At 35.5% G+C, this 17181-nt stretch overlaps 1 protein-coding gene across 1 annotated transcript in view; it reads left to right on the forward strand.

The window, feature by feature from the left end:
• The first annotated feature begins 280 nt into the window (after positions 1–280).
• LOC108634303 (interleukin-1 receptor accessory protein-like 1) overlaps positions 281–17181 on the forward strand; it is a 526135-nt gene continuing 509234 nt past the window's right edge. The window contains exon 1 of the mRNA XM_018043697.1: positions 281–376. Within this exon, the coding sequence (XP_017899186.1) occupies positions 295–376 (82 nt within the window). The 5' untranslated portion in view covers positions 281–294. The remainder of the gene's footprint in view (positions 377–17181) is intronic.

Below are 17181 nucleotides of genomic sequence, written 5' to 3' on the forward strand. Positions count from 1 at the left end.
TCTAAATAAAGAGAAATTCTAAACCTTAGTTGAGTTTAAGATTTTAAAATATTGTAATGGGCCTATGGAAACATAATTTTGGTATTACTGGTTTTGATTTAACTTAGGAACCCCACAACATATGGGAAAATAGAATACAAATCCTGCTCACATTCTTTCCATTTGTGAAATTCATTACTCTGATTGTGCATGATTAAAGCCTAACACAAATCATATAATATTGCTATATATTTTTAAAATGTGTGTTTTTCTTCTTTATCTTTGCTTTAGAGAACAGCCTTTAAGAGCTGGAAGATGAAAGCTCCGATCCCTCACTTGATTCTCTTATATGCTACTTTTACTCAGAGTTTGAAGGTAGTGACCAAAAGAGGTTCTGGTATGTAGTGTTCCTTCCTTTTCTCTCATTGTGGCTTAAGGTGATGGTGCTACATTTATACATGTACCATTTGTGAAGAGGTTGAAAATTATCCAGGATCCATATTGTGGAAATTCTGTAGATTTATCTTTAAATGAGTGGAGCATAACTTACAGGGAATTAGAAAAGTGGGAGTAGGTTGAAAAAGACATGGTTTATTTTGGTAACTACTATGAATTGAAATGAATTGAGTTTTGGTTGATTTCATTTTATAGTATGGCTTTCAATTTTCTTTGTAAAGAGTGTCATTTGAATTTTTGCATGGAATCACAGTGAACTTTTTTCATGTTAAATTTTAGTGTCACCATTTCGATGTCAGCTATGGTTAGGGCAGATTCTTTGCTGATTTATTTTGCAGTTTTTGTTTTTTTATAAAAAAACCTAAGTTATTAAAGAAAATGTCATGAGGAAGCATCCTAACATGTAAGTAGGAAGTATAGAGATAAAGTAGAATGGTAATATGAAAGCTGCTGCTAAATAGAAAAATCTTGAGACTTAAGGAAAACTTTGATGTTAACATACATCTTGGGTTTCAGTTGACTGTGATTCTTGGAGTTAGAAAAATGTATGAGATAATTGAATAAATAGCTATTACCTGTGTGAAGTTATATTACATCACTGCTGATAATCTCTGATGATAATCTTGCCACACTCACATCTTACATGGGGTGACAGAATTTTTGAAGCTCTAACTTCTCAGTACAATGAAGGATGGAATGTATTGTATTTAGTTGCTAGCACTAGAATGTGTTATCTGTTAGTTCTAGAGAGACAATGGGAAAAAGAGGAGATAGTGTGTAAGAGGCTACAGAGTGTTGTGATACCAAGGACTGTACAAGCAAGCGTATCTTTGGAATTCAGAAAGGAGAAGAAATGAATGAGATGGGGCCATGGCAACCATTCTTGGTACTTTAAGTTAAGAGGCTTCACTCATATTTGATTCAACAATGAAAAGAGCCACATCCCAGGGAAGTAGGGAGCAGTCTGCTGTTATGAGCCCCACCTTGGGAGGAAGTCTGGGGAGTACTTCCTGCCTATGCAGGCGGATGACACCACAGGCTTGAGAGTTAAAGGAATTTGGCTGAGCCCATTAGCTCTAGAACTTTTGGTTGTTGTATAGCTGTTGTAGGCAGTATAAAAAAAATAGTGTTTCTTTGTTTACACAGTATTTTGTCTGTTCTTCTTGGTGGATATTTTTGAATGAGAGAAAGCCCTAGGGCAGGATTATGATATAGTAGCTTTTGAAATTTGAATGGATTACTGGCAAATAGCAGATATGTTGATTTCTTTGTCTGCCAAGTGCGAGGAAGGTTGAGCGTACCTGTGGAAGTTAGGGTTGGTAGAAGGGGGTAGTAAACTGTGATGAAAGCTGACAATTTCTAAAACAGTGATATTTTGTAGAATAGCCATTTACATTAAAAACACAACACGGATCTTTGAGGTATTGGCCACATAGAAAAACACTCATCTGTATAATAAGTATTGTAACAAAACGAAACTCCTTAAAATAGAAATAGTGTTTGAGTCTTAAAAACTTCATTATTCTGGTTATCATCTTTTATTATATACAATATTTTTGTGTATGTCCTATCTATGTTTTCTTTGTCAAAATGCAAGTGTGATTTTTTTTTTCCATCATCGAATAGTGGTGACAGGTCCATTCTATATTTTGATTTCGGGAAAAGTTTTATTAAGTTGGAGCTTAACTGTGTATGTTTGAGAAACAAGGGAGCAGAGCTAGAAATGTGGGACAGTTGGAAAATTCATATCTCTTGCTGCTCCAGAGACCTGAGAAAATTCAGTGACCTGTCTCAAGTTCAATTTTTATGTTAATGATCTAATTACTTTAAGAGGGTGGTAATAAAATGCTGTCCTAAGTTTGGCAAACGTTCTCAGACTTTGTTCTCTTCTGTTTACGAATATCGCTGTCACATAGCTTTTTAATACCTCTGAAACTGAATCTGTTTTTTTTTTTTCTGAATGTGTTTTTATAATAATGTCAAAATGATAGGACAGGTACTGAGATTTAGTGGCATGTTTGATTTCTTTACTTTTCTGTATAGTATGAATTAAGATGGCTCCCCCTAGTATCTGTGTTAAGAACTCACTGTTTGGAAGTTTGTTTGATTTTTGTATATTAAATATAATTTAGATAATATTGCTTTACTCATAGACTTTCATAGCTTGCACACATTTCAACTGATGCTTGTTTCCATGGCACCTTTATTGAAGGAAGCAGATATGTAGCCTACTGAAGAGCAGCATTACTGATCTCCATAGATCAAGTAGAAGAGGAGTGCACTTGGCATCTTCTCCTTCAAAGATTAATGGCTCTATCTTCACACCCAGCCCAACCTGTAAAGCCAGAAGTACCAAGGCCAGGAAAAAATCAGTTTTTGATGTTTGATCTCACATATTAACCAACCAAGAAAGGCTCCTTATCCTTGTTCTTTTTTCTTATCATTTAATTATCTTTTCTATTTTCAGTTTTGTAAACCTTTGAAAGTTCCATAATCATGACTCCAAAGCCAGTGCTTCTCATATATCTTTTGCAAGAATATTATTTTTAATTCATTGTGACCATTAGAAAAGCAGAACTAGATATTTTAATAACCAAGAATATATTAAGTATGATTATGATACCCACAGTGATGTTGAGTTTTTATGGGATGTTAATTGTGTATGGTGTTTACTTTAGGTAAACACATATGGTCATTCCATAAAAATTTAGAAGTAGGTATTTGCTTCTCATTAACAGAACTAATTTGAAAGCAATAGGAGCTCTTCATACCCAAGCTGGGGATGTATTATTTTTATCACATTTGCTTACACCCCCATTGCTAGCAATTTAAGGAACAAATTAAATATAAAAAGGCACTTATATTATCCTAACATTCTTGATTGGAACACTAACATTTTTACTTTGTAATGTTTTGTTTTGTTTTAAATATCACTTCATGTGCATATATGATACAGTCAAGGATTGGGTCTGGTCTCTCAGATAATGTTCTAAAGTTTTGCATATATTTAGAATCAAGGCCTTTGACATCTATGAAAGCAAATAGCCTTTTTTGACACATTAGATTTTTCTCTTGGAACACTTTTTTGCCTTGTGTTTATTTTTTGTAAGCAGCACTTGAAGAAAGAGGCAAAAACTATCAGTATTACCCATTCTTTTCAAGTGTGTGAAGTGTTGTTAGCAATTCAGCAAGTAAACATTTGAGTAGCTGTCATTTGTAGAATTGTGTACAGAAACCACATGGAAATCAGATGTTTGCTTAGAGGGTCTTTGTATTTCCACCAGTTTAGAAAGATTAACTTAATATTCTCATTGGTTTATTTGTTTCTCTCTCGCTCTCTTCTCTCTCCTTCCTCCCTGCATTTTCTTTATTAGTGTATTTGCAAATCTATTTTTTCATTGTGTCTTGGTAGAACTTCTTTTTAACTATACAAATATTACTATTTTGCTTGAGAGGTCGAAGTGTGTGAAATTCTATGTCTTTACAAGTTCATTCCAAGAAGATAGTATGACCTCTTATTAATAATGGCTGTTCTTAAATATTTATTTTTATTTTGTGTAACTGAGAGAGTTTGGAATACAATTCAGGGGCAGAGAATTAATATATGCATACAAACTATTAGTATATCAAGTTTTGGGAACTGAAGTGTGAACTGTGATTTGGCCTGAGTTGGAACACTAGAGAGAAATGAACCTAGAGGAACCTGGATGTAGAGCTTAGAAAAGAGAAAGAGGTCTAGACTTTTTGTCTGTTTCTCCCTGCTCTCATATCTATCCCTAGATTATAAGCCGACAAATGCAAGAACCATGATTTATATATGCTTATAACCTCTACAGTGCCAAATATGATGAATGTTTCAGAGTCAGGGTTCTAGGAAATGTCTTAATGAAGTAATGATTATATGAATGAATGAATGAGTGGCTTTAATTTTGAGGCTAGGTTATATCAGTATTAGACAAATAAAGGTAAAATAAAGACATTTAATAAAAAACATGTTCTTTTTTTTAAATAGAAAGTAGTACAATGTATAACAGACCACTGAAGCAAAAAGATAAAACTCAGAATAAGCAATATCTAAGATAGAGGGTTTATATGAAGACAATAAACCTCTGCAAATAATGAGTCTTTTCATGATTGATATGTAGTTCAAAGTCTGTGAGAAGGACAGGAAAATGGTTCATTAAATATTATCATACTGAAATTTTACTATACTTACTGCTGCTTTAAAGAAATATTGCCATTATGCAGATGTTTTTATTTTAATGGTATTGTTCGATATAGACCACCATGAAAAAGGATGTAGTTCATGGTTACTGATTAATAAAATGTAGGTCAGTGACTTTAGTATACAAAAAAAGGTATTCACAATTATTAGAGCAGATGGAGAAATGGAAGTGAATATATAAACCAATGATTACATCTTATTCTAGAATATATTTAAAATACGTTAAAGCTACCTAAAGCTGCCAGCTATTATCACAGGGGGTTGATCTCTTCATTCTAAAAATTGACAGTGGACACTTGTTTATGGAAAATGATTTAGATTCAGTTCTTTCTGGCAGCAAGAGGAAAACAAATCTCTTGAGCATTTCTCAGACTCGTAACTCAAAGCCCAAATAGTTTATAAAAGATAAGGGTAGTTAAATAACCAGTGACACAGTCTAGGTTTTAACTTTTGTGTTTGTTATTTTTGGATCATCATTTCTTCAGGTTAAAGAAATTATGCTACTGTGTAAAGAAAGTGAGATTTAACTGAAGAAGAGTAAGAAAGTCTAGTGGGGTGTTTCCATCTCATACCAATGTGACTTATGTGCATCAGCTCTCTTGGGCATTCCTGGATGCCAGTGGGCTTAATTTCACATGATTAAGAGACAGCCTAGTCCCCCAGCATCTGCCTTTTATTATGTTACCAAGTGTTTATTCCCAGTTTGTCAAACATGTCAAAAAGGATGAAACATTTCTCATTTTTCCTTTAGTATAATTTGTAAGACCAAACTTCTGAGGCTTTGTTTCTTTCCTTTTTGAGTGAAAAAAAGTACACTTTACTTTTTATTGGGAAAAAATCCTGCTCTTCTATTTATCTTGTTTTTAAAAATAAAATTTGAAGTTAGATCTAGAATAATTTTGATATTCTTTTGAGATGTCTTTAATTGGAATAAATCTAACAAACAAATGGACCCTACACATGCCACATAAATAAAATGTATCCAGTATCTGTATTTAATAATCATGTGATATACCTAAGAATTTCACCATAAACTTATTTGTTCAGTTTTAATTGTCAATACAGTTTCACATAGTGCTGGCATAGATTAACACTAATTGTGGAGACTTATGCCTGGTTTTGGAGAAGGAAATGGCACCCCACTCCAGTACGCTTGCCTGGAAAATCCCATGGACTGAGGAGCCTACCTACAGTCCATGGGGTTGCCATGAGTCGGACACAACTAAGTGACTTCACTTTCACTTTTCACTTTCATGCACTGGAGAAGGAAATGGCAACCCACTCCGGTGTTCTTGCCTGGAGAATCCTGGGGACAGAGGAGCCTGGTGGGCTGCCGTCTAAGGGATCACACAGAGTTGGACACGACTGAAGCGACTTAGCAGCAGCAGCCTGCCTGGTTTGTGGTGAATTTACATGGGGAAGACACAAGTCAATAGGGATGAATCTTGCAAGTTGAATAGGATTTCAGTTGGGAAGGGAATATTGCAAGTTAATAAATATAGCAGTAATGGCAGTGTATCATGGGGATAATAAAAGGTATATTCTTCTATTTAGGGAGCAACAGTAAGGAGTCTGTCAATGCTAGGCATTTTAAATCATGTTATAAAACTGATTTTAATTTTAGAGACAGCACAGGGGTAACTACTGCTGGACCAGAGGATCAACCCCTGATCAATGAACGGTCTACTGTAGGCTTGAGGATGATCCCATGAGGTGACCTGGAAATTAGGGACACTGTTGTGTTAGTATCCAGTTGCTGCTTTAACAAATTACTAAAAACTTAGTGGCTTATGGCCGCACAAGTCTATCATCTTACAGTTCTGGAGCTCAGATGTCTGAAATAGATTGGTAAAGCTGAGTTCTTTGCACAGATTCTAGGGAAAATCTTTTTCAGTGTTGTTTCCAGCTTCTAATGACTTCTTGCATTTCTTGGCTTGTGGTCACCTATCACTCCAACCTCTACTTCAGTCATGACATCTCCTTCTCTGACTCTGACTCTCTTGCCTCCCTCTTTCCCTTAGAAGGCCCTTGTGATTACATTGAACTGGCCAAACATAAACTCTTCATCTCAAGATGCTTAGTTTAATCAAATCTGCAAAGCCCCATTTACCATGTGATATAACACAGTTACATGTTCCAGGGATTAGGATATGGACATCTTTGGGAGGGTGAGTGCATTATTCTCTCTACTCTACCACAATTGATCATTTTCTGAGTCAATCAAAAACATTTATTGGACTTGGACTGGAGATTAGAGAGAGAATGGTCTTTCAGGATTCAAATGGGATTGGGGGAGATTAAAAAAAAAAAGAAGTTGAAACTTTCTGTTGAAGGGACAATGTGATCTGTGGTCTGTGATAAAGAGGAGTTGGGGAGAAAGGGAGGAGAAGGAAAAAGAAAACAGGAGAAAGATAGAGAAAGGAAGGCTGGGAAGGAGAAAGAAGAAATGGACTCTAGTGAAGCTTTGGGTCTTGATAACTTTTAAGATTCACATGCATCCCACAAATACACTTTCAGAAATGACCCCCTTTTCTTGTGGAATCCTACAAGTCTGCTTTTTTTTTTTTTTTGGCCAAAAATGGTTGACACAAAAATGCTTTCTTGACTCAACATAACAGCAAGGAGAACAGGGAAGACAGAAGAGAAAGTAACATTAAAGTTAGAACCCATTGAGCTTGATGACTAGAGGTAGAACATTTGAAAAAAGAGGTGGAGAAAATAATTCTGCAATAGGAGGATTGCAGGGCCATCAATCATATTAAAGGTTTCCAAAGAACAGAACCTTGAAAGGACCACTTAAGTAAAGTGAACTGTTGATAGGTCCTTGTGACAAAGATGAAGCCCAGAAAGTAGATGGGGCATAGAGTGTGAAGTGTTTCATGTGTTCTGTAAGGGATTTTGGATTTATTGTCTAGAAAGAAAAGTTTTGGCTGAGCTATTTAATTACTTTGCAGATCCCTTTAGTAGAAAATTTGATATTTGAGGTTGGGTCTCTGATTTGCTGGTCCCATTTATTGTGGTGTCTTCTATACACCATAGAGATGAAACCCCTTGATATACATGTAATAGTGCTATACAGTCCATCAGTAAAGCTGCTGTTACAGTGGAGGAAACACAGAGAATCAAGCTGTAAAGAGCCACACATGAGAGTGACATGGTCAGATCTGTTTGGGGACAGACAGTAGTCCCTGTTGGAAAGGCTGTAGTGGGACTCCAGAGTGAACAGTTAGGGCCTTAATAAAAATGATATTCCGCTCTACTGAGGGCCTGAGAAACAGTCATAGGAACTGAAAACATGTTTCTGAAGAAGAATAAATAGGATCAAGTGAGTGTTTGGAGTTGAAATGTGAAATCACTTGAAGAGAGGTTATGTTGACGGTGTCATCAATTACAGAGAGAGGGGCAAGGACTGTTTTTTCAGGGATAAGAGATGAAGTGAGTTCAGTCTGGAGCGTATGAGCTGTGGCAGTCACTGGAACCGATAAGCTGATGGGTTGATTGATCTGGAGATGTATTAGTTTCCCGTAGCAGCTGTAACAAATTACCATAAACTGGGGGACTTAAAACAACAGAAATCTATGTTCCCAGCTCTGGAAGCCAGAAGTCCAAAATCAAGGTCTTAACAAACCCTTCTGTGCCTCTTCCACCTTCTGGTGGCTCCTGCTTTTTTATCTGCATCATTCCAGTCTCTGCCTTCATCTTTACATGGCTGCCTCTTCTATGCCTCTAGTGTCCCTCTGTCTTTCTTTTGTAAGGACACTTGTCATTAGATTTAGGTTCTTTTTTGGATAATGCAGGATGATCTTGTGATCTGAAAGGTGTCAGATTAAAAAAATATGTGAATATTATACAAAATAGTATAAGGGCTGTTTATTTTTAAGTTTGTTTAACCCTTAGAAATTATTACTCATTATGTTTTCTGTTTAGGTATAACAAGTATAAAGTTTTTGGTCATGATAATAAGACCAAGATCTTTATGATAATAAGAATTATTGTACTATAAAAGGATCAAATTTTTTCCAATCAAAAAGTTTTTGACCTAGATATCAAATATGTTTGCATAGACTAATTTCCTGAATGTAGGGTAATACTGGTTCAGTTTTCATTCCCTTATTTCATACAGACAGGTGGGAAAATAGCTTACAAGTGTTTGAAAATTTTCCATGGTTAATCCTCGTGTTGATTAACTCTTATAGAACATTTCTACAAACAACTGATCTTGACATTCCAGCTTTGTCTACAGCAGTGATCACTAAGAAAACACATACTTTGAGTTATTTCTATAGAAGTGGTGTAGGTTGGTCTGGTAAATATTATGAAGCCTATAGAGCTGCAACTTAAACTTGGATTTCAGTCCAACTGCTAGTAAGCCTTGATTGATGGAGGACAAGTCCTTGAACCTTTTAGGACCTCAGTTTCCTTTTTCATGAAGTAAAAGTTCTGGACTGTAACATCATCAGTGGAAATAGAAGTTTGTTCTTTTGTTGCTTTCACAAGCACTTATTGAATAGCTTGAAGGAATACTCAGTACATAAAATGGTAGCTTTCTTCTATAACATATTTTACATTTTTGCACATTGATCAGACAAATTTAGATGCGCAGAGTTTGTAGTCAGTGTTTTGAGGCCGATGGGAGGAGGCTACATTTAACTTGATCCTACACAGTTTCCCCAAGGCTGCAGAGCAGAGGGTATTATCAGTTTAAAACAGACATTCAGTTAGGGAAAAATTATGATTTTTGTTTGTCTTATTTAAAAGCATATTCTATATAGTCAGAAAGCTCAAGTAAAAAAGAAGGTACTTTTCCTTGCAGGTGGTGATGTGTCTAAGTGAAATTAGCTTTGGCAGTTCAAAATACTAAGCTATGTTTTAGCTTATTTTTGCTTATTTACGGCAAATTTCCTTTTGTAGAATTGTAGTCTCTTAAGACATCTAGAGTGCTGCCTTGCATGGAAAATGTTGCCTTAAGGCAATGATAGTGAATAACTTTGGTAAGACTTAAAATCTCTGAGGGTTGTATATAAAGATTTCTTTAAAAGGTATATGTAGGCTCTTGCAGGTATCCTAAACACTATTCAATAATCAGTTATATTTTACTAACTGTCCTTAAAATATTTTCCAATTGTGTTGCTACCTTGATTTCAGTTAAGTTCTATCATTGGCAGTTTACTTATATTTCTAAAAGCATGTTCCAGTTACTTTGTATACCAGATATGAGAAAAATATGTTGTAGAGGATAAAACTTTATCAATTATAAGAAAGCTTTAATATTCTAATAAATTAATATGTTTTTCCTCAATATATTTTCATATTAGAATAAAAGGACAACTTCAGCTTGAAGATTCTTCCAGTTTTTCCTATAAAGTTGTCCTATAAAGTAATTGGACTCTCCAATGCCATCTGGTGGCTTTTCACAGTTGGTGAAAATTCAGTAATAAATCACAGGAAAAAAAAAAAAAAAAAATGGGAAGAAAACTTCTAATGAATATTGTTCAGAAATTATTTTACTTGACCATAATATTTTCCAAACATTTATTGTTTCCAATTTATTGCCTTACATTCTGAAATATGTATAGATTTCTGTTCTTTTGGGGAGATTTTTTACATAGAAATTTTCACTGAGATTTTTTAAGGAGACCAAAAATTTTATCTTTAATAATGCAATCATCCTGTCAGTATATAGCTGTGCACTAGCACTGTTCAAATTATGTAGACAAATACATTCATATTATAAAGTATTTTTTTAATTATTAAGAAAATATGTTGCTGTCTTAAGGTTTTATTATTATAATGATTCAAGTATCAAAAAGAAGAAAAGTCAGTAAAGATTTTTTTCATTTATTCACTAAATAATAGCTGCTGGTAGAAGTATGAAAGTGAAGAACATGGAAGGATGAGTGTACAATAAGCCACTTAGATTTTCCTGCTGGTCTAGGGGACTGGACCTGGAATAGCAGATAGAGGGGTCCAAGAATGATAAAGCTAAAATAAAGCACTAGTTATGAGGCAAAGTTAACATGAAAAAGCAATGGCTCTTACATGCATATCCCAAAAGAATGGGGTTCAGTTTGAAAGGACTTTCTTGGTGGGCAATGTTTTGTATTTTTAAAAACTTCCACAGAACTTTGGCTTTTATAAATACATTTCCAAACACATACACAAGTCCTAACATACTAAAAAACTTTGAAGAGAATCTCTGTTTTCAGTTATGAGTATTTATATATAACATGCACAGCTATATTTGCTTGTTAGTTTCTTTTTTTATTTTTATTTTTTTAAATATAAATTTATTTATTTTAATTGGAGGCTAATTACTTTACAATACTGTACTGGTTTTGCCATACATCAACATGAATCTGCCACAGGTGTACCCGTGTTCCCCATCCTGAACCCCCCTCCCTCCTCCCTCCCCGTACCATCCCTCTGGGTCATCCCAGTGCACCAGCCCCAAACATCCAGTATCATGCATCGAACCTGGACTGGTGATTTGTTTCACATATGATATTTTACATGTTTCAATGCCATTCTCCCAAATCATCCCACCCTCTCCCTCTCCCACAGAGTCCAAAAGAGTGTTCTGTACCTCTGTGTCTCTTTTGCTGTCTCGCATACAGGGTTATAGTTACCATCTTTCTAAATTCCATATATATGCATTAGTATACTGTATTGGTGTTTTTCTTTCTGGCTTACTTCACTCTGTATAATCGGCTCCAATTTCATCCACCTCATTAGAACTAATTCAAATTTATTCATTTTATTAGTTTCTTTTAGGGTTTAATGCATTTCTGACTTAATGCTGAAGCCCCTTCGTCTTCCCAAAAGACAGAGAAATAGGTTCTTCATACAGTTGTTAACAAACGTTTATTGAGTTCCTGCTGCGTGCTAAATAACGTTGAGTGACATCAGGTGTGCTTGGGTATGAAAAAGGTTGAAATTTTTAGCTAACTGTAGAATTTGACTTTTGGATTCCTTATTTAAAAAAACAAAATTATAGGAAGTTATAGTAAAAGAATGTGAAATGTTTTGTCTTTGTTAGGCTTGGTCACTTTGTTTTCCACATTCATGAATTGTATTCTGAGAACTGTAGATACAGTTTCCCCATAACTTTAATGATTATGGTTTTGGAAGTATATGGAGTGCTTATTTTTGTAGCTGCATGCGTTTTCACATTATAAAATCCACGTATCATAACTTTGGTAGTGCTATAGGCATTGCCCTTTCATATTCACTATTCAGTTATAGTTACTCTTTTATACTTAGCAAATAGTTTTCAAATAAAACATACTATAAACAAGCAATTTGAATTCTTCAGGGGATTAAAAAACATGAACAGTTTACCATCTCTTTTTTTTTTAAGATTTAAAATGTTTTATTTTTTTATTTTTTTTTAATTTTAAAATCTTTAATTCTTACATGCGTTCCCAAACATGAACCCCCCTCCCACCTCCCTCCCCATAACATCTTTCTGGGTCATCCCCATGCACCAGCTCCAAGCATGCTGTATCCTGCATCAGACATAGACTGGCGATTCAATTCTTACATGATAGTATACATGTTAGAATGTCATTCTCCCAAATCATCCCACCCTCTCCCTCTCCCTCTGAGTCCAAAAGTCCATTATACACATCTGTGTCTCTTTCCCTGTCTTGCATACAGGGTCGTCATTGCCATCTTCCTAAATTCCATATATATGTGTTAGTATACTGTATTGGTGTTTTTCTTTCTGGCTTACTTCACTCTGTATAATCGGCTCCAGTTTCATCCATCTCATCAGAACTGATTCAAATGAATTCTTTTTAAGGGCTGAGTAATACTCCATTGTGTATATGTACCACAGCTTTCATATCCATTCATCTGCTGATGGACATCTAGGTTGTTTCCATGTCCTAGCTATTATAAACAGTGCTGCGATGAACATTGGGGTACATGTGTCTCTTTCAATTCTGGTTTCCTCGGTGTGTATGCCCAGCAGTGGGATTGCTGGGTCATAAGGTAGTTCTATTTGCAATTTTTTAAGGAATCTCCACACTGTTCTCCATAGTGGCTGTACTAGTTTGCATTCCCACGAACAGTGTAGGAGGGTTCCCTTTTCTCCACATCCTCTCCAGCATTTATTGCTTGCAGATTTTTGGATCGCAGACATTCTGACTGGTGTGAAGTGGTACCTCATTGTGGTTTTGATTTGCATTTCTCTAATAATGAGTGATGTTGAGCATCTTTTCATGTGTTTGTTAGCCATCCGTATGTCTTCTTTGGAGAAATGTCTATTTAGTTCTTTGGCCCATTTTTTGATTGGGTCGTTTATTTTTCTGGAATTGAGCTGCAGAAGTTGTTTGTATATTTTTGAGATTAGTTGTTTGTCAGTTGCTTCATTTGCTATTATTTTCTCCCATTCAGAATACAGACTGAAAGTGAAGGGCTGGAAAAAGATATACCACACAAACAGAGACCAAAAGAAAGCAGGAGTGGCAATACTCATATCCGATAAAATAGACTTTAAAACAAAGGCTGTGAAAAGAGACAAAGAAGGCCACTACATAATGATCAAAGGAACAATCCAAGAAGAAGATATAACAATTATAAATATATATGCACCCAATATAGGAGCACCACAATATGTAAGAGAAATGATAACAAGTATGAAAGGGGAAATCAACAATAACACAATAATAGTGGGAGACATTAATACCCCACTCACACCTATGGACAGATCAACTAAACAGAAAATTAACAAAGAAACGCAAACTTTAAATGATACATTAGATCAGTTAGACCTAATTGATATCTATAGGACATTTCACCCCAAAACAATGAATTTCACCTTTTTTTCAAGTGCTCATGGAACCTTCTCCAGGATAGATCACATCCTGGGCCATAAATCTAAACTTGATAAATTCAAAAAAATCGAAATCATTCCAAGCATCTTTTCTGACCATAATGCATTAAGATTAGATCTCAATTACAGGAGAAAAACTATTAAAAATTCCAACATATGGAGGTTGAACAACACACTTCTGAATAACCAACAAATCACAGAAGAAATCAAAAAAGAAATCAAAATATGCATAGAAACTAATGAAAATGAAAACACAACAACCCAAAACCTGTGGGACACTATAAAAGCAGTGCTAAGAGGAAAGTTCATAGCAATACAGGCATACCTCAAGAAACAAGAAAAAAGTCAAATAAATAACCTAACTCTACAACTAAAGCAACTAGAAAAGGAAGAGTTGGAGAACCCCAGAGTTAGTAGAAGGAAAGAAATCTTAAAAATTAGGGCAGAAATAAATGCAAAAGAAACAAAAGAGACCATAGCAAAAATCAACAAAGCCAAAAGCTGGTTCTTTGAAAGGATAAATAAAATTGACAAACCATTAGCCAGACTCATCAAGAAGCAAAGAGAGAAAAATCAAATCAATAAAATTAGAAATGAAAATGGAGAGATCACAACAGACAACACAGAAATACCATCTCTATTGTTAAAGATCTTGTAAAAAATAAGTGATATGAGAAATACCAGTATAGTGTATTAGTTCCTTTTGTTGTAAAAATTACCATAAACTTAGTGGCTTGAAACAAAACAAATCTATTATCTTACAGTCCTGGAGGGCAGAAATCCTAAAATCAATCAGGGTGATCAGCAAGTCTGCATTCCTGCTGGAAGCTCCAGGGTACACGCTCTTTCCTTGCCTTCTCAAGCTTCCGGATGCTATCAGCATTCCTTGACTTGTGGCTCCTTCTGGATCTCAAGTCCCACGACATAGCATCTTCCAAGCTCTCTCTCTGACCTCTACTTCTGTGGTCACATCTCCTCTGGTTCTGACTCTCTTCTTTGTCTCTTGTAAGTATTCTTGTGATTACATTTAGGGTCTATATGTTTAGTAAAAAAAAAAAAATCTTCATATCAAGTTCCTTAATCACATCTGCAAAGTCCCTTTGCCATATAAACTAACACATTCACAGGTTCCAAGAATTAGGACGCAGCAACCTTTGGGGAACATTATTTCGTCTGTCACAGAAGTATGCTAGAGTAGTTTTTACATGAAAGAGTTTAATGGTTGGAATACATGTACATTTGGGCACAGAATGGGTGAAGGAAGGAGGATATATGTCAGGAGAGGTGGAGAAAGAGAAAGCCATATCAGAAAGGACTTTGAATGACATGACAAGAAATGTGAATATTATCTTATAGGAAATTGGGAACTACTGAAGAAATTCAAGTAGGTGTGTAACAGGATTAGCCCGACCAGAAAGAGCTCTGAGACCAGAAAGTGGAAAAATGGGGCCAATAGTTCAGGTGAGAAAGTCATGAATTGAAGTGAACACATTAGGAATAGGAAGGAAAAGATGGATTTGACTGCTGATACAGAATTAATAAAAACTAGTGGCTGATTTTACAGTGGAGAGAAGGAGAGGTGGAAGGTGATTCCAGTTGTTTTTATTAAGTTTAAAATTCTGTTGAGCATTAATAGCTTATTTTGTATTTCTAATCTGTATTCTTACTGGACAAATACACAAGTTTTCAATAAGGATGTACCTTTTGTGTTTGGGGTTCAGACTGGCTCACTCCACATTTGACACAAAAACCCCATTTTGGAGCTAAACCCCTCTCTTGTAGTAGATCTCTCATATAGAGAGCATCTTTCTAGAGTCACTATTCCCTCTTTACAGTTCTTTCAACTTTATCCTATCGTGTGTGTTTCAAGTGGAGAATTGTATCAGTGAGTCTTCCTTTGCCCATTTCATTGAAATACCTCAAATGAACACAAAGGAGGGGCATTTTTAAAGGTGTCAGGCTTCTTTTAAAATACAGTATAATATATGACATTGGCATACTTACATGCATATACACATACACTGACATACACACACGTATATGTGCAAATATACACACAGTTACCTATTCATTCACAAAACACATAATTTATCAAAGAACCACTATGTGCCAGGTGCTGAGGATTCAAAAATGATTAGAATATGTGATTGCCATGCTTTTTAACATCTGTGTTTTATTTACCCAACTGAATAGTATAAGCTCATTGAGTGCAAAAATATCTTATACATGTTTATGTATATGTCTTTTAGAATCACTATGCTTAAAGAGTCATTGCATAATTAGTGCTCAATACATATTTGTATCTGATTGCTGGATTTAAGCACATAGATGGAATCTCATCACAGCAGTCTATTTTCCCATGCTGGTGTATGTGCATGCTATAACTTTTCTCCAACATGGGAAGTTCCTTGAAGGATGATATCTGTATCATTCAACTTCATAACCTTTACAAGCCCTTAACCAGGGCCTTGCTCATAGCATTCTGTGACCAACTGTTACATGAGCCTATGAATGAATTTAACCTACATGAAATCAATAGTTGTATCAGAGTTCACACTTCTCCAGAAAGGAAGAATTATATTTTTTCTTTCGCTGTTAGGATGACCTGGCTATTCATGGTTATCACATATGCTTCCCTCCTGTAATTGTAATAGCTGAAGCCAGAAGCACTGAGGCTACCTAGGGAAGTGGATCTCGAGGTGGTATTTCTCTTGCTTGAAAGAGCAGCTTTTCAGTTACTTCCTTGTAATGAAAAGTGTGCAGCTTTTTCCTCCTTCTTATCCTTGGAGTTTTGGCCACATGTGCGGATATGTAGGTCATTCCATCAAGGAGGACTAGATGCAAGAAAGGAATCCTGTGTGGAAAGGTGCCTGCCAGGAGCAGAGCGTGGGCCAAAGCAGCTGTTCGATGCCTCCATGTGTCCCACGACAGATCAAAGCGAACCCTAGAACTGCTGGGCCGCAGAAGTGGCCTAAGACATTGAGGGTGTTTTATTTTAATTCAGAACATGAATTAGTTGAATTTGGCAACTTGCACATTCATTCTGCGACTCTGTAACTGACATGCTGCTCTGCAATGAACAGTGGTGACTTACTGTTTGTTTCAAAGGCATGTTTTTACTTCTTTGGGAGACGTGCTTGGTTTGTTTTGTTCAATTTTTAATGATACATGTTTTTATTTTAAATTTCTTTGGAAACTGCTTTGTATCCTAGGGTTTCCAGCTTTCTCTGAATTGAGAGGAGGTTATTACCTTCTAAGTTTTCAATTAGGAAAACAAAACAAGTTTGGAAGCTCCATTGGGATCTTGTAAACCCTCTCAAAGCATGTTCTGAATGAGACAATTTTTGTGCAACTAGCTCTAATTGTCTGAGATGAGACAGTCTCCAGAAGCTAACTGAAGAGGGTCTCATTCTATAGCATGCATGGGGTTGATACAACAATCATTTTGCTTCTTTGGCTTTTTTGTTTGCTTGTTTTTTTAACTTTTTTGAGAGTTGGTTGGTTGTGTAGTCCATCGTTTCCTTCAGTATTTAGTATTTGTAAGGAGATTTTTCAAGTTTAACTTACCTATTCTTTAGTGGTAAGGTTCAGGCTTTGGGTTCATATATAAACCCTTCTCAAATTCCACAGATTGTTCCTAAATCTACATCCATTCTGTTGATTTAATATGGGATTAGTAACTATT

This window comes from Capra hircus (genome assembly GCF_001704415.2).
Source record: "Capra hircus breed San Clemente chromosome X unlocalized genomic scaffold, ASM170441v1, whole genome shotgun sequence".
Lineage (NCBI taxonomy): Eukaryota > Metazoa > Chordata > Mammalia > Artiodactyla > Bovidae > Capra > Capra hircus.